This window comes from Ambystoma mexicanum, chromosome 4p (genome assembly GCF_040938575.1).
Source record: "Ambystoma mexicanum isolate Mex_15411 chromosome 4p, UKY_AmexF1_1, whole genome shotgun sequence".
Lineage (NCBI taxonomy): Eukaryota > Metazoa > Chordata > Amphibia > Caudata > Ambystomatidae > Ambystoma > Ambystoma mexicanum.
In genome coordinates this window covers 132,757,472-132,774,811 of record NC_090927.1, presented here as the reverse complement: position 1 = coordinate 132,774,811, position 17,340 = coordinate 132,757,472, and the positions used below count along the sequence as shown (strand labels likewise).

General features: G+C 51.0%; 1 protein-coding gene across 7 annotated transcripts in view; it reads left to right on the top strand.

Annotated features, from left to right (window-relative positions):
• The window catches only part of DTNB (dystrobrevin beta), a 1,559,893-nt gene that overhangs the window by 331,428 nt on the left and 1,211,125 nt on the right, over nucleotides 1-17,340 (top strand). For 6 of the 7 annotated variants that reach the window (XM_069605562.1, XM_069605560.1, XM_069605561.1 and 3 more), the window contains one exon: nucleotides 556-636. In XM_069605562.1, the coding sequence (XP_069461663.1) occupies nucleotides 556-636 (81 nt within the window). Of the gene's footprint in view, nucleotides 1-555; nucleotides 637-17,340 lie in introns of those variants that run through there. The other variant, XM_069605567.1, reaches the window with a different exon arrangement.

Below are 17,340 nucleotides of genomic sequence, written 5' to 3'. Positions count from 1 at the left end.
GAAATCTTGCTCCGGGGTTGCAAGTACTATGCATGTGGAATGTTCTGAGGTGCACTGGAATGTGGTGAGGCCATGGTAGAATGAGTTGTGTGTCAACTGCTGGGGGGGGGGCGTCTAAAGGTGGCAGTTACACATAGGAGCTGGAAGGTGTGCATGTGCTACTGTCCTGGAACCTATTTGTGTTACTCACCTAGTGTGCCAGTGGACCAATAAACGTACCTTATGAAGCCTTGGGGTCACTGTGTCTTCCTAGCCAACGAACCCACAGCACAATGCCATAGTCTCCAAACACACACAGTGTCACTGCAGTATATGCCAACGCCAGCATGAGCCAATAGAAGCGTTTAAGCCATGCCTATATGAGCTGTGTGAAGTAAAATCTTAGGAGGCTATCTTTGTGTTTGCTTTCACTGTCAGTACCTTATTGATTAGGGTTGCTACTCATTCTAAATCCCATGGCCCGGCCCTTCTTCTGATCTCGTGCAGGAGCTGGAATTAAACTTCACTATAAAGTGTTGAATGGACTGAGCTAATGCTTGTATTTTTCTTTTGAAGGGGCTCAGAATTTTGATGTGATACGCCTTTCAACCTATCGGACTGCTTGCAAGCTGAGATTTGTGCAAAAAAGGTGCAATCGTAAGTTTCTCTAATGGCCTCGATCTTTTGTGCATGTCTCAAATGATCAAATGTTAAATGGGCTGTTGGGAGGTGACATTGGTCCAGGGCTTCTTCTGTCTTCGCATATATGATTTTGAAGTTATTCGTTTGACAGATATTGTAAGTTTTCTGCCATCTTGGTGTGTTGATCGTCAGGGTTCAAGTTTCATGTGTTGTAGTTGGGTTCATAAGTCATGTGCTTTTATTTCCTCTGATGCAAGCAGTTTAAAGGGCATTTCATACCTCTTCGGTGAACCAGTGATTTTGGTGAAATGCCAGCAACAACACATTTAGGTCTGCAAGAGGTGTTTTTTAATTTTAAAAACCTTTTTTTAAAACATGTATTTTTATTGTAGCTTTCCCTTTAGGAACATTTGAAAATATTGTGCCTCTCCCATTCTATACTGAGCAAACACTTCATCAAAAAAAAGATATCTGGGATTTCCCCAAATTGCCTTGTAGCATTTGCTCCCCGGGAACAGCGGAACTATCCAGAGGCCTGGCGCCAAATGAGAGGTGATTGAGGTGGGTGGCCAAGCGGGCTGTATCTGAAATGGGTCATTGCTTAGTGCTTGCTTTGGCTTGTACTTCCTAAAAGTCAGTGGTGGCTTTTTCTCTTTTGGTAAGTTCTGGGCCTTGCAACCTCTAGATTTGGGCCCCAATTGATTTTCTGGTGTTAACCAAACGGTTTTTTTAAGTTATAAATAGGTATAATTTTTTTATGTCATTGTGTTTAAATCATCATCTTCAAATTGCACTGTCTAGGACTGTGTCAATTGCATGCACCCACCCACCACCTTATTACATCATGTCTTCTGTTATCTGTTGGTCTCAACTGGACCCCACAATGTATACCTCATCTTTCAGGTGGCCCTGCTACAATAGAGATGTTGTTTGTAAGGTGGTTGGTAGCTGATTGGAGCTTTGGCCACAGTAGACCAAATACTGCAAAATAGGAAAGGCGAGGTTCCTGTGCATGACGCTGACATTTTACTTGTATGACTGCATGGGGGAACTCGTGCATCAGCTCCCTCTGCCGCTCCACTGAATGTGTAAAATGCACATTTCTAATTGTGCTGCTAGGTACTGACTGTATGCTTCACAACTAACGAGGTATTGTCCCTTAGTTCTATGTAACATGTCTATATCCTCCGGGAATCAATGTATACTGTGCAATTAGCAAGCTTTCCATTGGGTTCCAGATCCGCGTCCATCAATATAGCAACAAAATATCTTTAACGCATATGCTCAATCTTCCTGTGCCCATATACAACAATTGTAAGTCTCGAAGGGTGCTGCAATCTAGGGGTATCATGAATGTATTCTCAAAGTGCCCCCTATTTTTCTGCAGTCTACAGCAGCAACAACTTTGAAACCAGTGGCACAATTGTCAAAGGAAAACATTACAGAACAGTATAATCCTGGTATTCATGCTAGAGTGGATACCACCAAAAGGTGGCTCACTGACCACTCTGCATCGTTAGTGTTTCATTTGTGCAGGTCCACGTATTTCTGCAGGCAATCGGGGTCGCACAATTTGCGTTCCACAGTGTCAAAGATGGTTCAAAGAAACTCCCAGAGAAGATTCAAGGGGTGTTATTGATTTCTTTGGCAGGGTGCTAGGGCAGGGACATCATTTCACCAAAATACCAGGGGTAGCGCAAGTGACATCACATGGCCCATGATCCCTGTGATGCCATTTGCCCCGCCCCAAGTGACATCACGGGAAGTGATTGCAAACGACCTTCAGATGCGTCTAGCACTCGAGTTTCCAGGCACCCTCATATCAGCCAGATATAAGAACCAAGGGACAGAGGAGGCATGATTTGTCCACGACCACGCATTTGGGGAATGTCATTTTCCAGATTCGACATGGGGTCTTTATGTAAAACCTACATAATGCAATATTTGTAACGGGGTAACCGAAATCTCTAATGCAGGCTACAGCTAGTGTATGAAACATCTGTTGATCAATGGACTCAATAGTACGCCTTATCTGTGGCGTTGGTGTGTTAAACAAACCAAAAAAGCACTGACGTGCTGGGGAGGCGTGCACTGCTGTTTAACAAGGAGAAAAATGCTGCACGAGCAAGGCCTGAATATTCAATCATTGACCAGGATTTAGTATCAACATAATTCCCTGTTTATAAATGTATCTATGATTCAGCTACCACTACGATAGAAGAAACCTATTAGACTGGTCTGCGTACACACAGGGGAGTGCGCCCGATAATGTTATCTCAGCTGGAGTATAATACCTGGGAAAGATTCTTTCAATATACCCAATATTCCCCCCATAGTTTTTATTCTCTAAGCGTATTACTGGGTGCCAGAGGACTTTAAAACCCTCCACCATTTAATGTAATATCATTGCTGCACATACCAATCCATGGCATCACACAGTTATTTTAAATTGAGAACACCCACAAGTTGCTTATCACCCGGTGACTCACTGGCAGACTTCATGGCATGCACTGCACACTACCCCTTTTTTCAAACCCAGTGGTGCCCAATGGCTTAGCACAGAATTTGCCAGCTCCCCTGCGAGCCATGCTGTGTCCCCCCCAACCCCCAAGCTCCTTAACAAAGCACAGGGTACGCCACACCCTGGGCCAGTCCGGACCACCAAGTGTGCACAATGTCCATGATGATTATGCTGCTGCAGGGGCATGCACTACTTCAAGTGAAAGAAGTAAATATGTTTCGAATGGATTGTGTCCTCCCATGTATTCCTCATCTTAGATATTCCTATCTTCAGCTTTGCTGCTTCGGAAAAATTATTTCCACACCAGGGGGCGCTCTGCTCAGGTCGCGGCGTGGATGTCCCTCGAGGGCTGCCGTCGAGCGTCAACATCATCTGCAGTATATAGGGCTAGAGCCGTGCCCGTTGGCTTCAGTTCCGTTTTTTCCGAAAGCTTTTGCTTTGTGTGTATCAATACGGCGCTTCAGTTAGACGATGTCTTCTTCATCAAACCCTTCTACCCCTAAAACTGGCTTTAAAAAATGCCAGAATTGTGGGAAGAAAATGTCGATAACTGACCCCCATTGAGTTTGCCACTGGTGCCTCGGCTCCGACCATCAAGTGGACGAATGCGGTTCCTATCAGGTTATGATGAATAAAGCTCTCAGTGAACTACGAGGTAAATTGGCGGTGGGGAGGAATCTTCGAAAGCTTTGAAGAAAAATAAAGACTCTGCAGAGTCTAGGGAGAAGTCTCGACGCAAGTCAAAAAAAATCCAGGTTGAGGAGTCGGTCACGGAAATCTTCTTCTTCGAAGAAGGTGAGGTAAAGACATCATCGATCTCCTTCTACCTCTTCTTCTTCATCTAATGAATCGGGTAAAGGGGTGATCACTTGTCCATCCAAACATGAGATGAGTGGGATGCTTTTAGAACCTCCATGATGCGAATCTTTGAGAATGCGGCCCGACCCCCTCAAAGAAATCGCACAAAGACCATGCCCCAGCTCATAATAAAGATGACACAGGAAGGTCAGAGAACAGACGCTCAAAATCTGGCGAGAAATCGTCAAGGGTGTCGTCGAGAGAACCCTTTCTGATGCAAGACGGGCCTTTCGGTGCATAAACTGAAGGCGACACCAGATGAGATGGCGTCAGGTTCCAAACTGTCTTCGATAACTGTGTCGAAGGTTTCCTCGAAGCCTCTGTCGAAGGCTTCCTCGACGCCAGTGTCGAGGGCTCCGTCAACACCTTCCTCGCGACAACAACAATGCCCTTGTCAAGGAAAACATTGATTCCGGCACCAGTGTCGACGCCATTGGCAAAACCAAGGGCGATACCTCAAACCATGGGTAATATTTATACCCATGTACCAAGAAGTTACTTTTTTAAGTCTATGGCCTCTATTTACGAGAACGAACAATCCTCAGAAGAGGAGAGTTCCCCCTTTGGGGATCCATATGGTACAAAAGATGTTCCTGAAGAACTAATTGATCATCAATCTAAAATGTCTGACCTCTATGACTGTCTCCAAACGGCAAGTGGTATAGACACTTCCCCTGAATTGGAATTCGATAAACCTGACCCAGCTGATCATGCCGACTCAGCTTACAGAAATATAATGAATAGAGTGGTGGAGTTCATGGGGTGGAACTGGAGTTCACCCAGTTACGAACAAGATGATATGACGGACATTCTGAGTCAAGGTCCTAGAAAGGGTACTGTTCCCCTTTTCATACTGCACTTCAGAAGAAGGTTATGGCCGCATGGGAGACCCAGAATCTGGACCAGCGGTCAACAAAAAAGAAAGTATAGACCTTCATCCTCGGATCCTGATTACTTATCTAAACATCCTTCGCCTGAAAGCTTGTTGGTCCAGGCAGCCACATCCACCAGACAATCGGCATACCCTTCTATTCCCCCAGATAGGGATGATAAAAAAATTGAAGCCTGGGCTCGCAAGATTTTTTCTTCGGGCTGCATGGCCTTAAAATCAACAAATGTGACTTGCACTCTGGCAAGATTCACATACACCCTGTGGGATTGTATTTCTGGGGCGGCTGAGCAAATTCCCGAGGGCGTGGAACGTGCTAGTTTCCTAGTGATTGTTAAAGATGGAACAGAGGCTATGGGGGAATGCATCCAGTCAGGACTGGACGTACTGACAGCATCAGTAGGTCCATAGCTTCTAGAACAGTGCTACACAGATTTGCGTGGCTGAGAAAGTCGGGCTTTGCACCAGATGTGCAGGCCAGACTGCTCAATATGCCTTTTGACGGCTTGAGGTTGTTCGGCAGCAAGGCGTCTGAAAGTTTGGAGAAGCTGCTGACCTCTAAGGCGGCGGCTAAATCTCTTTGTGCCTCCATAAAACAGCCTCAGCAACACTCCTACTCAGGCTCATCTTCCTGGAGGAGGAGTCCTTTTCGATTCTACTCCTCATTTGGAAGATGAAAAGGGCAGGCTAGTCAAAAAGGACAGAAAAGAAAGATTCCTCGTGGTGGATGAGGAAAAAGTGCTAGATCAGCCCCAGCAGCAGCAACTGTCCCCTCAGCCGCTGCTGCAGCTGCCTCCAAGCCACTCTGAGGCCTTGACCCACAAGACCTTGGTAGGAGGCAGGATCTCTCAGCATCAGACTGATTGGCAGGGCATTACTTCATATGCTTGTGCACTGGAAACAGTAGCCCAGGGTTACTGCCTTCCCTTCCAGCAAAGGCCTCAGGACCATCCACCGGGAGCCAACTCTGCCAAAATTCTGTATCCGCTCCTTGTGCAGCAGAATTTAACGCTGCTAGAGAAATGCGCAATAGAACATGTACCTGTGGCAAAGAGGAACAAAGGTTGTTACTCCCCTTACTTTCTCATCCCAAAGAAAGACGGAGGATTGAGACCCATTTTGGACTTGAGAAACTTGAATAAGTTCCTCAGGAAGGACAAGTTCAAGATGGTTACTCTTTCTCAGATCCATCAGGCTCTCCAGCTCCAAGACTGGTTGGTATCATTGGACCTTCATTATGCTTACTTTCATGTGCCAATCCATCTCAAGCCCAGGAAGTACCTGAGGTTTGCGGTTCTCACTATCAGTTTTGAGTTCTGCCATTCGGGCTAACCTCCGCCCCGAGGGTCTTCACCAAACTGATGGCGGTGGTGGCAGTGAGTCTCAGGAGAGGGGGGATTCACGTCTACCCTTACCTGGACGATTGGTTAATCAGGCCACGTTCACACGAGCAGGCCCAGAAACATCTGACCATGACCTGCCACTTCTTACACAAACTGGGCTTTTCCCTCAATTACAAGAAGTCTCAAATGATATCACTCCAAAAGCTTCAATTCATCGCAGCAGTCCTGGATGCTTCCTCAGGGAAAGCCTTGCCACCCGAGACAAGAGCTCTACACATTCTTCAGATCGTGACAAAGTTCCAGAATGCCCAGCATCTGCCAGCCCTCACTTTTCTGAGGTTGCTCGGCCTCATGGCATCCTGCATATTTCTGGTGCCAGAGGCCCGAGTGAGAATGAGTTCCCTTCAATGAGCCCTCAGAACTCAATGGTCCCAATCTTCAGGGGATATGTCAGATCTTCTGCAAGTTCTGCCCAGAGTGGTTCAAGATCTTCAATGGTGGGCTTGCAAGGACAATATCCTCAAGGGGGAATCTTTTTGGCAACCATGGCAGGAGATAACTGTAGTGATGGACGTCTCACTCACGGGGTGGGGAGCTCACACCTACGAATTTGACAATCAGTGGTCGTTGGTCTCTATCAGAGTCCAAACTACACATCAACCTGTTGGAGCTCAGGGCAATCAGACTAACGCTGAAAGCCGTTCTGTCCTCTGTACAGGGAAAGAATGTCCTGATAATAACGGACAACACAGTGGCCATGTACTACCTCAACAAGAGAGGAGGTGTAGGGTCACTACCACCGTGCAGAGAGGCAATGCAGCTCTGGTTCTGGGCAATGCAAGAAGGAATCTCTCTGTCAGCAGTTCACCTAGCCGAAGAGAAGAATACTGCGGCGGACGCTCTGAGCAGGCAGAGCACAGTCTCCCAAGAGTGAGAACTAGCTCAGGAAGTCCTTTAAGAGATCTTCACCCTTTGGGGAACCCCTCAAGTGGATCTGTTTGCGACCAGTGTCAACCGAAAGTGTGACGATTACTGCTCAAGGGAATTTCCCCCAAGAGGAGCTCTAGGGGATGCGTTTGTGGTGGACTGGGAATTAACATTTCTGTACGGGTTTCCTCCAGTCCCCTTGATTCCTCACGTAATCAGGAGGTTGAGAAAGTTCGGGAAAACCATGATCCTAATTGCCCCGGATATGGCCAGGAGAACGTAGTGCCCAGACCTTCTAGACATGTCCATATGCCTTCCAATACGTCTTCCACAAAGAGAGGATCTCCTCTCGCAAGAGGAAGGTCGGGTTCTCCATCCAGAGGTCAAGACACTCGGCCTTCACGCATGGTTTCTGAGAGGCTGGGATATAAGGATTGGGACCTCCCAGACGACGTAATGGAGATTTTGCTTTCGGCCAGTAGGCCAGCAACAAAATCCTTGTACCGGTGTCGTTGGAACAGGTTCAGTAACTGGTGCAAGGACAAGAATGTGGATCCATTCCTATGTAGTACACCTATGGTTCTTTCCTTTCTATTACATTTAGCCAATCTTGGGCTCCAGGTTGGCACAATAAAAGAATATCTGGCAGCGCTCCTCAGAAGAAGTGTCTTACTTCAAAATGCCATTGATTGTACAGTTCTAGAAAGTTCTCACTAATGTGTCTTCCAGTCCCATTTCAAGTACCGGTTTGGGACTCAAATTTACTAGTTTCTGACATGCATTCCCTTTGAGCGTTTGCACTCTTGTCCGCTAAGGCTTCACACCTTGAAGACAGTCCTTCCAGTGGCAATTACATCAGCCCGCAGCCCGCAGGCTTTTAAACCTCCTCACACCATCTTTCACAAAGACAAGATTATACTTAAAGTCAAGCCTTCATTTTTACCTAAAATAGTCTCTGGGGGGGGCGTGGCTTGGAGCCATGGCGGACGGAGAGGCTCTGTGAGAGCTCCCGGCCGGTGCGACGCGCCAAATCACAATGCTTGGTTGAGACGGTCGTCTGAAGTCTCTCATCCGGCGCAGCCCATAGCGGAGATCATGCTGCACATATGGGGCAACTCCTAGCGGGCACCATCGTCGGGTTTGGGGTGAAACCCGGTCCCGTTCCACGAGACAAAGCAGCAAGGAAGGGGGCAACAAAATGGCGGACTCAGCATCGTCAGTCGTAGCAGGCTGCCTGCCCCACGCATGACCGGAGCAGCCCAACACCCCGCAGGACCAGAGCCAGTGGAGCCAAGGTATACGAGCTCTGCCACACACCGACAAGGCGGTGCAGCAGCAACGGAGGCTCTGCATCAGGGTGAGGACAAATCGAGCCCCAACGAGTGGCAACGCCGGAGTTCGTAGCTGAGCAACAGCGAGGAAGACGCGGAGGTCAGAGCGGCAAATGTCTCCAGTGGGGAGAGTGCGGAGGGAAGACACCAGCTGCATCCCAGGTAGCCCTGGACCCGTGAAGGCCACTGAACCAAGGGCAAGCCACCCCGGCCACACTGCCCCCAAAGGCAGGCTCTGGCTCACCGGCAGTACTAGCAGACCGCCCGCCCCACAAGAAGCTTTGCCGCGCGCCACATAATCCGGGCGGCACAGCAACTGGGGGCAGAGCGGGACACGGACTGACCCGGCAGTGGCAACACCAGGACCGGAGTGGTGTGAAGAAGCAGCAGACGGAGGGTCCTACCTCCCCCCAGGGGAGAGTATGAAGTGGTGCGGAGGCCCACAGAACTCTGGACCTCCGGGGAGCGCAACAGCGAGGGCAGCCTACCCAGGCCCGAGGGGGCTACAAGCCTACATCAAGGCTGAAGGAGACCAAAGGGGCAGGGAACAGACCGGAGCAGCCGCAAACTAACCCACAGAGGTGAGTGGGAGCGCCATCCAGGGCCAGTCCCCGGAAAGACCTCACATAAAGTGACACAAAGTCACATAGAACAGTCCAACGCCCTGGTGGACATCCCTGCTCCCTCCTTCAGCTACTGGGGGCCAGGGGATCCCCAACACCGGGACCCCACAAGTAGCCTCCGGCACCCCTTGAGGGGTGCCACGCAGCACAGTTCTGGGAGGCGTAGCGAAGCGGCACAGGTGAAATAACACCAATGGCTCCTCCTGGCATGCCACTTCAAGCATCTGTGCACTCTCTTCTGTGTCAGGGGCCCTTATGCTTCCCCCCTGTACAGCAGAGCAGCCACAACCAAGGGAACAAGGTCACCCACCCAAACAAAGCCCAGGGACACCGGCCCCAGCGGCGGGACAAACCACAGTATCCCAGCCCTATGGCTGCAACAGCCAAACCAGCTGCACAACATACCGGCCAACAGACCACTCAAATAGCCCCCAACCACATGGGCAACCCCACGCTCACGCCAGACACCCCCAGCAGAAGCTCCCCTGAGCCGAGGCAACACTCCAAATATCAACCCCAGGGAGCCCACAACGGGACAGGGGAACACCTCAACCAGTGTCCGGATCCCAGCCTAAACCCCAGCCTTTGAGGGAGTACACGGAGGGCACTGAGCTCTGGCCTAGGTACAAGTTGGCCCACACAATGGCGAAGAAACTGTCCAAACAAACGGACATTGCAGCCCTGCTGTCAACCCCGGCGCCAGAAAGGTCCAGAAGAGGCGACCGCCCAGAAAATGCAGAGGCAAACACTGAAGATACCTGCACAGGGCCAACCCGAGAGACTACAGCTCAGGCCGTCACGAAAGCTGACCTGCAGGATCTCCTGTCAGTGCTCACCAAAGAGTTCCAGAAGGGCACCGAAGATGTGAAAAGCAAAATAATAGTCTTGGATGAGAGAGTTGGGGAACTGGTGACGAGGACGGCAGAAGTGGAGAACACCCTATGTGAGGACTATGATGAGATTGAGAAGGGGGCAGACAGACTGACCGCATTAGAAGCCAGATGCAAAGCACTAGAACTCAAGCAGGAGGAGGCCGAGAACCGCTCCCGATGCAACAACATACGACTGAGAGGAGTCCCAACCTCCATCCCGGACGCGGACTTAGAATGTTATCTGAGTGACCTCTTTCGCTCTAACACCAACACCCCACCGGACGTTCTTGCAAGACTGCATTACTTTAAAGTCAAGGAGGAAATCATGCAGGAAGCAAGAAGCTCCCCCAGCATACTCTTCAGGGACTCCTCCATCTCCTTAGCAGGACCTTGCCGCCATCACACTCCTAAAGAGGAAGAACTTGAGGCCAGACACGGAATGGCTAACGGAAAGAGGCATCACATATCGCTGTGGGTTCCCCACATCCCTGGCCTTCCCCTGGGAGGGCAGCCTCCGACATGTATGTACAGTGCATGAAGCTGAGAAACTACTGCACCCAGCAGGTGGGGGGAGACCTCCGACGGGGGCGAGCCCTCAGAGTGGAAGGAACCACAGGATTCCCACCGATCCTGGTCTCGCATAGAGAGACGGCATCGAAGAGTCAGAGGCCCAGCACTCAAGAGTAAGCGGCCTAACAAAGTCAGCTAGGACCAAGACTCTCACTCGGGGGAACAGGCCCCTCAGTACCTAGAACCCCCAGCCAGGAATCCAGACATCGGCCATGGCCTCTGATCGCGCAGGACATGCCGCAAAGTGGATCAGTTCTCCAGATCAGACACCCAACCTTCACTACTCAACAGCAGAGGCCGAAAGGTCTCGATTTCAGTTGGCAGCGTTGGCCCAGCCGGAGGCCTCGTTGGTCGTAGGCTGGCCCAGATCACCAAGTTTTGTTTTGTTTTTTACGGGAGGAGAGGGGACCAGATGGGAGAGGAATTCAAGAAATCAACCCAGGGAACAGCTGAAGCACCAAGCACACTGGCGTTGCGGCAGTCACCGGGTGGGAGCAGCGCCTACAACTCGCAAGCCTGACTCAACGGGATGATAGCGCCTACTAAGGACATCACCATGATCACTTGGAATGTTCAAGGCTTAAACTCTCCCAGGAAACGCAAGTCTGTGGAGCACCGCCTGGCCCAACTCGAAGCAGACATTGCATGTCTTCAAGAGACCCATCTACTAACCCTGGAAGAGAAACGAATCAGATATCGTCGGTACCCAAGGAAATACTTTGCATCATCGGGGCAGAAGAAGGGAGGGGTAGCAATCCTGCTTAGTCAATCGTTAGTCCTATCAAACATCACAGTCAAACGAGACCCAGGCTGCAGGTTCCTACTGCTTAAAGGCCTTCTGGTGGAGCTCCCAATCACCATAGCAGTGATATACTGCCCAAATGACGCAAACACTGAAGATACCTGCACAGGGCCACCCCGAGAGACTACAGCTCAGGCCCTCACGAAAGCTGACCTGCAGGATCTCCTGTCAGCGCTCACCAAAGAGTTCCAGAAGGGCACCGAAGATGTGAAAAGCAAAATAACAGTCTTGGATGAGAGAGTTGGGGAACTGGTGACGAGGACGGCAGAAGTGGAGAACACCCTATGTGAGGACTATGATGAGATTGAGAAGGGGGCAGACAGACTGACCGCATTGGAAGCCAGATGCAAAGCACTAGAACTCAAGCAGGAGGAGGCAGAGAACCGCTCCCGATGCAACAACATACGACTGAGAGGAGTCCCAACCTCCATCCCGGACGCGGACTTAGAATGTTATCTGAGTGACCTCTTTTGCTTCGTCCTAACCCTCCTGGATGACTCTCCCCTGGTGCTGGACAGAGTCCACAGAACCAGAACAAGATCTAACACCAACACCCCACCGGACGTTCTTGCAAGACTGCATTACTTTAAAGTCAAGGAGGAAATCATGCAGGAAGCAAGAAGCTCCCCAGCATACTCTTCAGGGACTCCTCCATCTCCTTACCAGGACCTTGCCGCCATCACACTCCTAAAGAGGAAGAACCTGAGGCCAGACACGGAATGGCTAAGGGAAAGAGGCATCACATATCGCTGTGGGTTCCCCACATCCCTGGCCTTCCCCTGGGAGGGCAGCCTCCGACATGTATGCACAGTGCATGAAGCTGAGAAACTACTGCACCCAGCAGGTGGGGGGAGACCTCCGACGGGGGCGAGCCCTCAGAGTGGGAGGAACCACAGGATTCCCACCGATCCTGGTCTCGTATAGAGAGGTGGCATCGAAGAGTCAGAGGCCCAGCACTCAAGAGTAAGCGGCCTAACAAAGTCAGCTAGGACCAAGACTCTCACTCGGGGGAACATGCCCCTCGGTACCTAGAACCCCCAGCCAGGAATCCAGACATCGGCCATGGCCTCTGATCGCGCAGGACATGCCGCAAAGTGGATCAGTTCTCCAGATCAGACACCCAACCTTCACTACTCAACAGCAGAGGCCGAAAGGTCTCCATTTCAGTTGGCAGCGTTGGCCCAGCCGGAGGCCCCGTTGGTCATAGGCTGGCCCAGATCACCAAGTTTTGTTTTGTTTTTTACGGGAGGAGGGGGACCAGACGGGAGAGGAATTCAACAAATCAACCCAGGGAACAGCTGAAGCACCAAGCACACTGGCGTTGCGGAAGTCACCGGGTGGGAGCAGCGCCTACAACTCGCAAGCCTGACTCAACGGGATGATAGCGCCTACTAAGGACATCACCATGATCACTTGGAATGTTCAAGGCTTAAACTCTCCCAGGAAACGCAAGTCTGGGGAGCACCGCCTGGCCCAACTCGAAGCGGACATTGCATGTCTTCAAGAGACCCATCTACTAACCCCGGAAGAGAAACGAATCAGGTATCGTCGGTACCCAAGGAAATACTTTGCATCATTGGGGCAGAAGAAGGGAGGGGTAGCAATCCTGCTCAGCCAATCGTTAGTCCTATCAAACATCACAGTCAAACGAGACCCAGGCTGCAGGTTACTACTGCTTAAAGGCCTTCTGGTGGAGCTCCCAATCACCATAGCAGTGATATACTGCCCAAATGACGCCCAGGGCAGCTTTCTGCGCAAGATGCTCCCAACGATAACCACATTCGCCGAAGGCAAACTGCTGATCGTGCGGAGACTTCAACCTCACCCCAGACCCTAACATCGGCAAGACTCTGCCATCCACCGGATCAGACTTTGCCAAGGCTCTGGGGCTTGCGGAATTCCTCAGAGGAACAGAAACGATGGACGCATGGAGACTAGCAAACGACAAAGCCTGGGTGTACACCTTTTTCTCACACGTCCATAGAGGCTTCTCGAGGCTAGACCTCCTACTGGTCTCAAGCACCCTCTTCCCCTGCATTTCAGACAACCGCATTGGCCTGAGAGTAATCTCGGACCACGCCCCGGTGAGAATGCAGCTACAAACAGTCGGCCTACCAACACCACCACAGAGGGCCTGGAAGCTGCAGGACCACATCCTGCTGGATGTAGCAACTAACCAAGAACTATCGGAAGCGCTGACCAACTACTTTGCAGAAAATACAGGCAAGAGAACCCCGGGGGCAACGGTGTGGGACGCCATGAAACCGGTGATCCGAGGCGTAGCCATGGCCTGCACAGCAGCACAAAGACGAAGGCACCAAATCAAACTTGCGGAGCTGGACATGGAAGTGACAAGGAGGCTAGCTACAAAGGGCGCCAATCAGCGAAGACGTGGAGAGATCTCAGCAAAGCTAAAGCAGCTATGGAGATGCATCTAGCAGACCGAACGGCCTGACCCTGACATACACAAAGCAGTATTATTACCAGAACAGCAACAAAGCCAATCGGCTGCTGGTGCATAAACTCAAGAAAATACACACGAGAAACAATATCCTAGTCCTGTGGGACCGACAAGGAAAGCCTTGTTGCAAAGACACAGACAAGCTATGACGGAACACCACAGGAGTGTGATGTCGGGGCACCCCATGGACGAGGAAGCACACATCCACTACCTGCAGTCGACCCCAGCGCAGCCTCAACACCCACAACTTGACTCCCACGAAGGTGCCATCGCAAGTTACAGGTGCTTCGTAACTGAAGTCATTTGCACAATGAAGAACACAGCCCCAGGCCCGGATGGCCTGACTGCCTCCTTTTACAAGAAGTATGCCCACATCCTGGCGCCCCAGTTGGCCTCCCTCTTCAACACCTTCCTAGAAACAGGCCACGTCACCCCCTCCATGGAGGACTCAGTCACAATACCGAAGCCTGGTGGCAACCCAGAAGTCTGCACATCGTATCGACCCATAGCATTGATGAACGTGGACTCCAAAATCTTCTCAAAGCTTCTGGCATGCAGAATGGCTCGAATCCTCCCGGATCTCATCTTCCCGGACCAAACGGGATTCATCCCAGGCCGCAATACCCTAGACAACACCAGACGCACTCTAAATATCATAGAAATCGGCCAACAGATCTGGAGAGGAACTAGCAATACTATCACTGGATGCGCATAAGGCCTTCAATATGCTAGATTGGGGTTACATGTACAGGACACTGCAGCATTATGGTGTGGGCCTGAGATTCCTAAAATGGACGATGGCAAACTACCAGCACCCCACCACATTGCTCAGAATAAACGTTATTAAATCCCCAAAAATCACGATCACCAGGGGCACCTGCCAATGCTGTCCCCTATCCCCCCTCGTCTTTCCACTGTCCATGGAACCCTTTGTCTCCAGGATTCGCCAGAACCCACTGATCCAGTGCTTCAAGCTCAAAAGCGAAACCTATAAGGTGGCCCTATACGCAGACGATGTGCTGCTAACAGTATCCCACACAAAAACGCCTCTCGCTGCTCTATGGGAGGAGGTAAACAGCTTCAAAGTGGCCTCAGGGTTCTCGATCAACCCAGCAAAATCCACGGCGATGGGCATCAACATCCCCAGAGCAGCGGAGGACAGTCTGGTGGCAAGCCTCCCCATCCCATGGGCCAGATCTCACCTCAGCTACTTGGGCATCGGCCTCTCGAAGCACGCGGAGCGCGCTTACAAGTTAAACATCCCACCACTGCTCAAAGACCTGCAATCGGACATGTCCCGCTGGCAAAGCCAGGAAATTTCATGGTTGGGGAGAATTGCAGCTCTAAAAATGAACCTGGTCCCCAGACTACTCTCCCACTGCGTGGCTCTCCCGGTCCCGATCCCCAAGAAGGACTGCCGGAAACTACAGGAAAACATAAATTCATATGGGGGGTGGGGAGGGGGAAAAAAACCTGCATCACCAGAAGAGTCCTGCTCAGAAGCCCTGGATCTGGTGGCCTGGGGGTCCCCGAAATTGAAAAGTACTGCCTAGCAACCCAGCTTTCATAGGCCTTTATGTAGCAGCCTGGTGCTAACAAACCCTGATGGGTGAAGCTGGAGGAGGACCGGAGTAGGTACCCTCTGGAATCCCTCCCACACATCTCCTTGCCCAGGAACCCGACGAATGCGGGCCCCCTTATGTCGACCAGAAACACAGTGGACAGTTGGAAGAGTGCAGCCAGGAAATGGAACTGCAGGAGCACAGTGGGCCCCCTCACACCGATCTTGGAGAACCCTGAATTCACCCCAGGGCTGGGACAGCACGCCTTCTCCAAATGGAAAGCAGGCGGACTGAAATGTTTAGCAGACTTCTATACAACGGGCTTACTGCTGAACTTTGAGGACTGCAAAGGAAAATTCTGGATCCCGGAAAGCGTGAGGTTCCACTACGTCCAGCTCCGACATTGGCTGTCACACGACTCAACGAGGACAAACGGTAGCAGGGAGCTCACAGCGCTAGAACGCACACTAACGACGACCCCGCCTAAGGGGAAAATCTCAACCCTATACAAGCTGCTGGACAGAGTACCCCCTGATTCTAAAGAACCATACATGGTGCGCTGGGAGCGCGATATAGGCAGAGACCTGGACGAGGTTAGCTGGAACCGTATCTGGACGAGAACCCACAGAGCCTCCAAATGCGTGACAAATAAAGAGGGGGCAATAAAGGTCTGTTACAGGTGGTACTTAACACCGGAGACTCTACACAAAAGCAACCCCGCCATACCACCAGGCGGTTGGAGAGGCTGTGCCGACACTGGAACGCTGTTCCACCTCTTCTGGACCTGCACGAAGTCAGCCAGATTTTGGAAGGAAGTCTTGGAGCAGATCAGACTCATCACTGGCCTAACGATCCCATGGGACCCGGGAATTGTCTTATTGGGGGACATTGGCAAGGGACAATTCCTAATGACAGGGAGGCTAGCAGACTTCTGCACACACCTGCTTACAGCAGCCAAAATCTCAATCGCTAGGCTATGGAAGCTACCGGAGGGCCCATCGATCCCAATGTGGTGGGCAAAGTGTTGGGACATTGCTGCAGCAGAGAAGATCACAGTCCTGCGTTTTGGCAATAGGAGCAAGTACTATAGCATTTGATCCCCATTCCTAGACTACGTGCAAAAATTCCCCGGGATAGCCAGGCAGCCACCAACCCTACGCTGGCTGGAAAAATTTGACTAGACCCCGCCAGACCCAAGCGGCAGCAATCCGACCCACACCCAGCACTAAAATCTGTTCCCCATATCAGTAAACCAATTCGGCAGCGGCCCCTCCCCGGGCACCCCCGTCTCAGGTGTGACCTGCCATACAGAGGCATCTCACATCCTGTAAGCTGGACCTGACTACCTGGCACATACTGCCAACATCTACCCCACTTCCTTGGTGCCACCTGGACCTGCTAGCGATCCCACAACTCTCTGAACTTGCAGGGCATAGCTCCTGCAAGAACAGGTTATGTTTGATAGCATGCACCGGTATGATCATCTAGTGGGTGAACACACCTGCTGCAGAAATCTGACAAATTAGGTTGTGTGTCGCAGAGGCATCACCCGCCGTTACAGAAGAATCACAGATGCACCCCATGTTCTGGATGCAAGTACCTGGGTTGGCTCACGCTGCCTGAATCTACCCCTCTCCATTGGTGCCACCGGTTATCCCAAGGAAATCCGACAACTCACCCCCACAAGAACAGGCTGACTGCATCAAAAAAGGAGTGAGTGGGTTGGCCGAACAGCTGGTGGAGGGGCTAGGGGAATGGACTCGGAGGATCACAAACTTTAGCTGAATAGCAAAGCATCACTCTTCAAATTTGATCACATACCTTCCAAGCTTGGCTGGGTACAAATAGTTTGGATTTCAAGGCCTTCAGTAATAATGTTTTATAGAGTTTACTTACAAAAAACACAAATGGCATAATCGAGCCACATCACATGTAAATCCTTATAGCAACATGTTAAGCC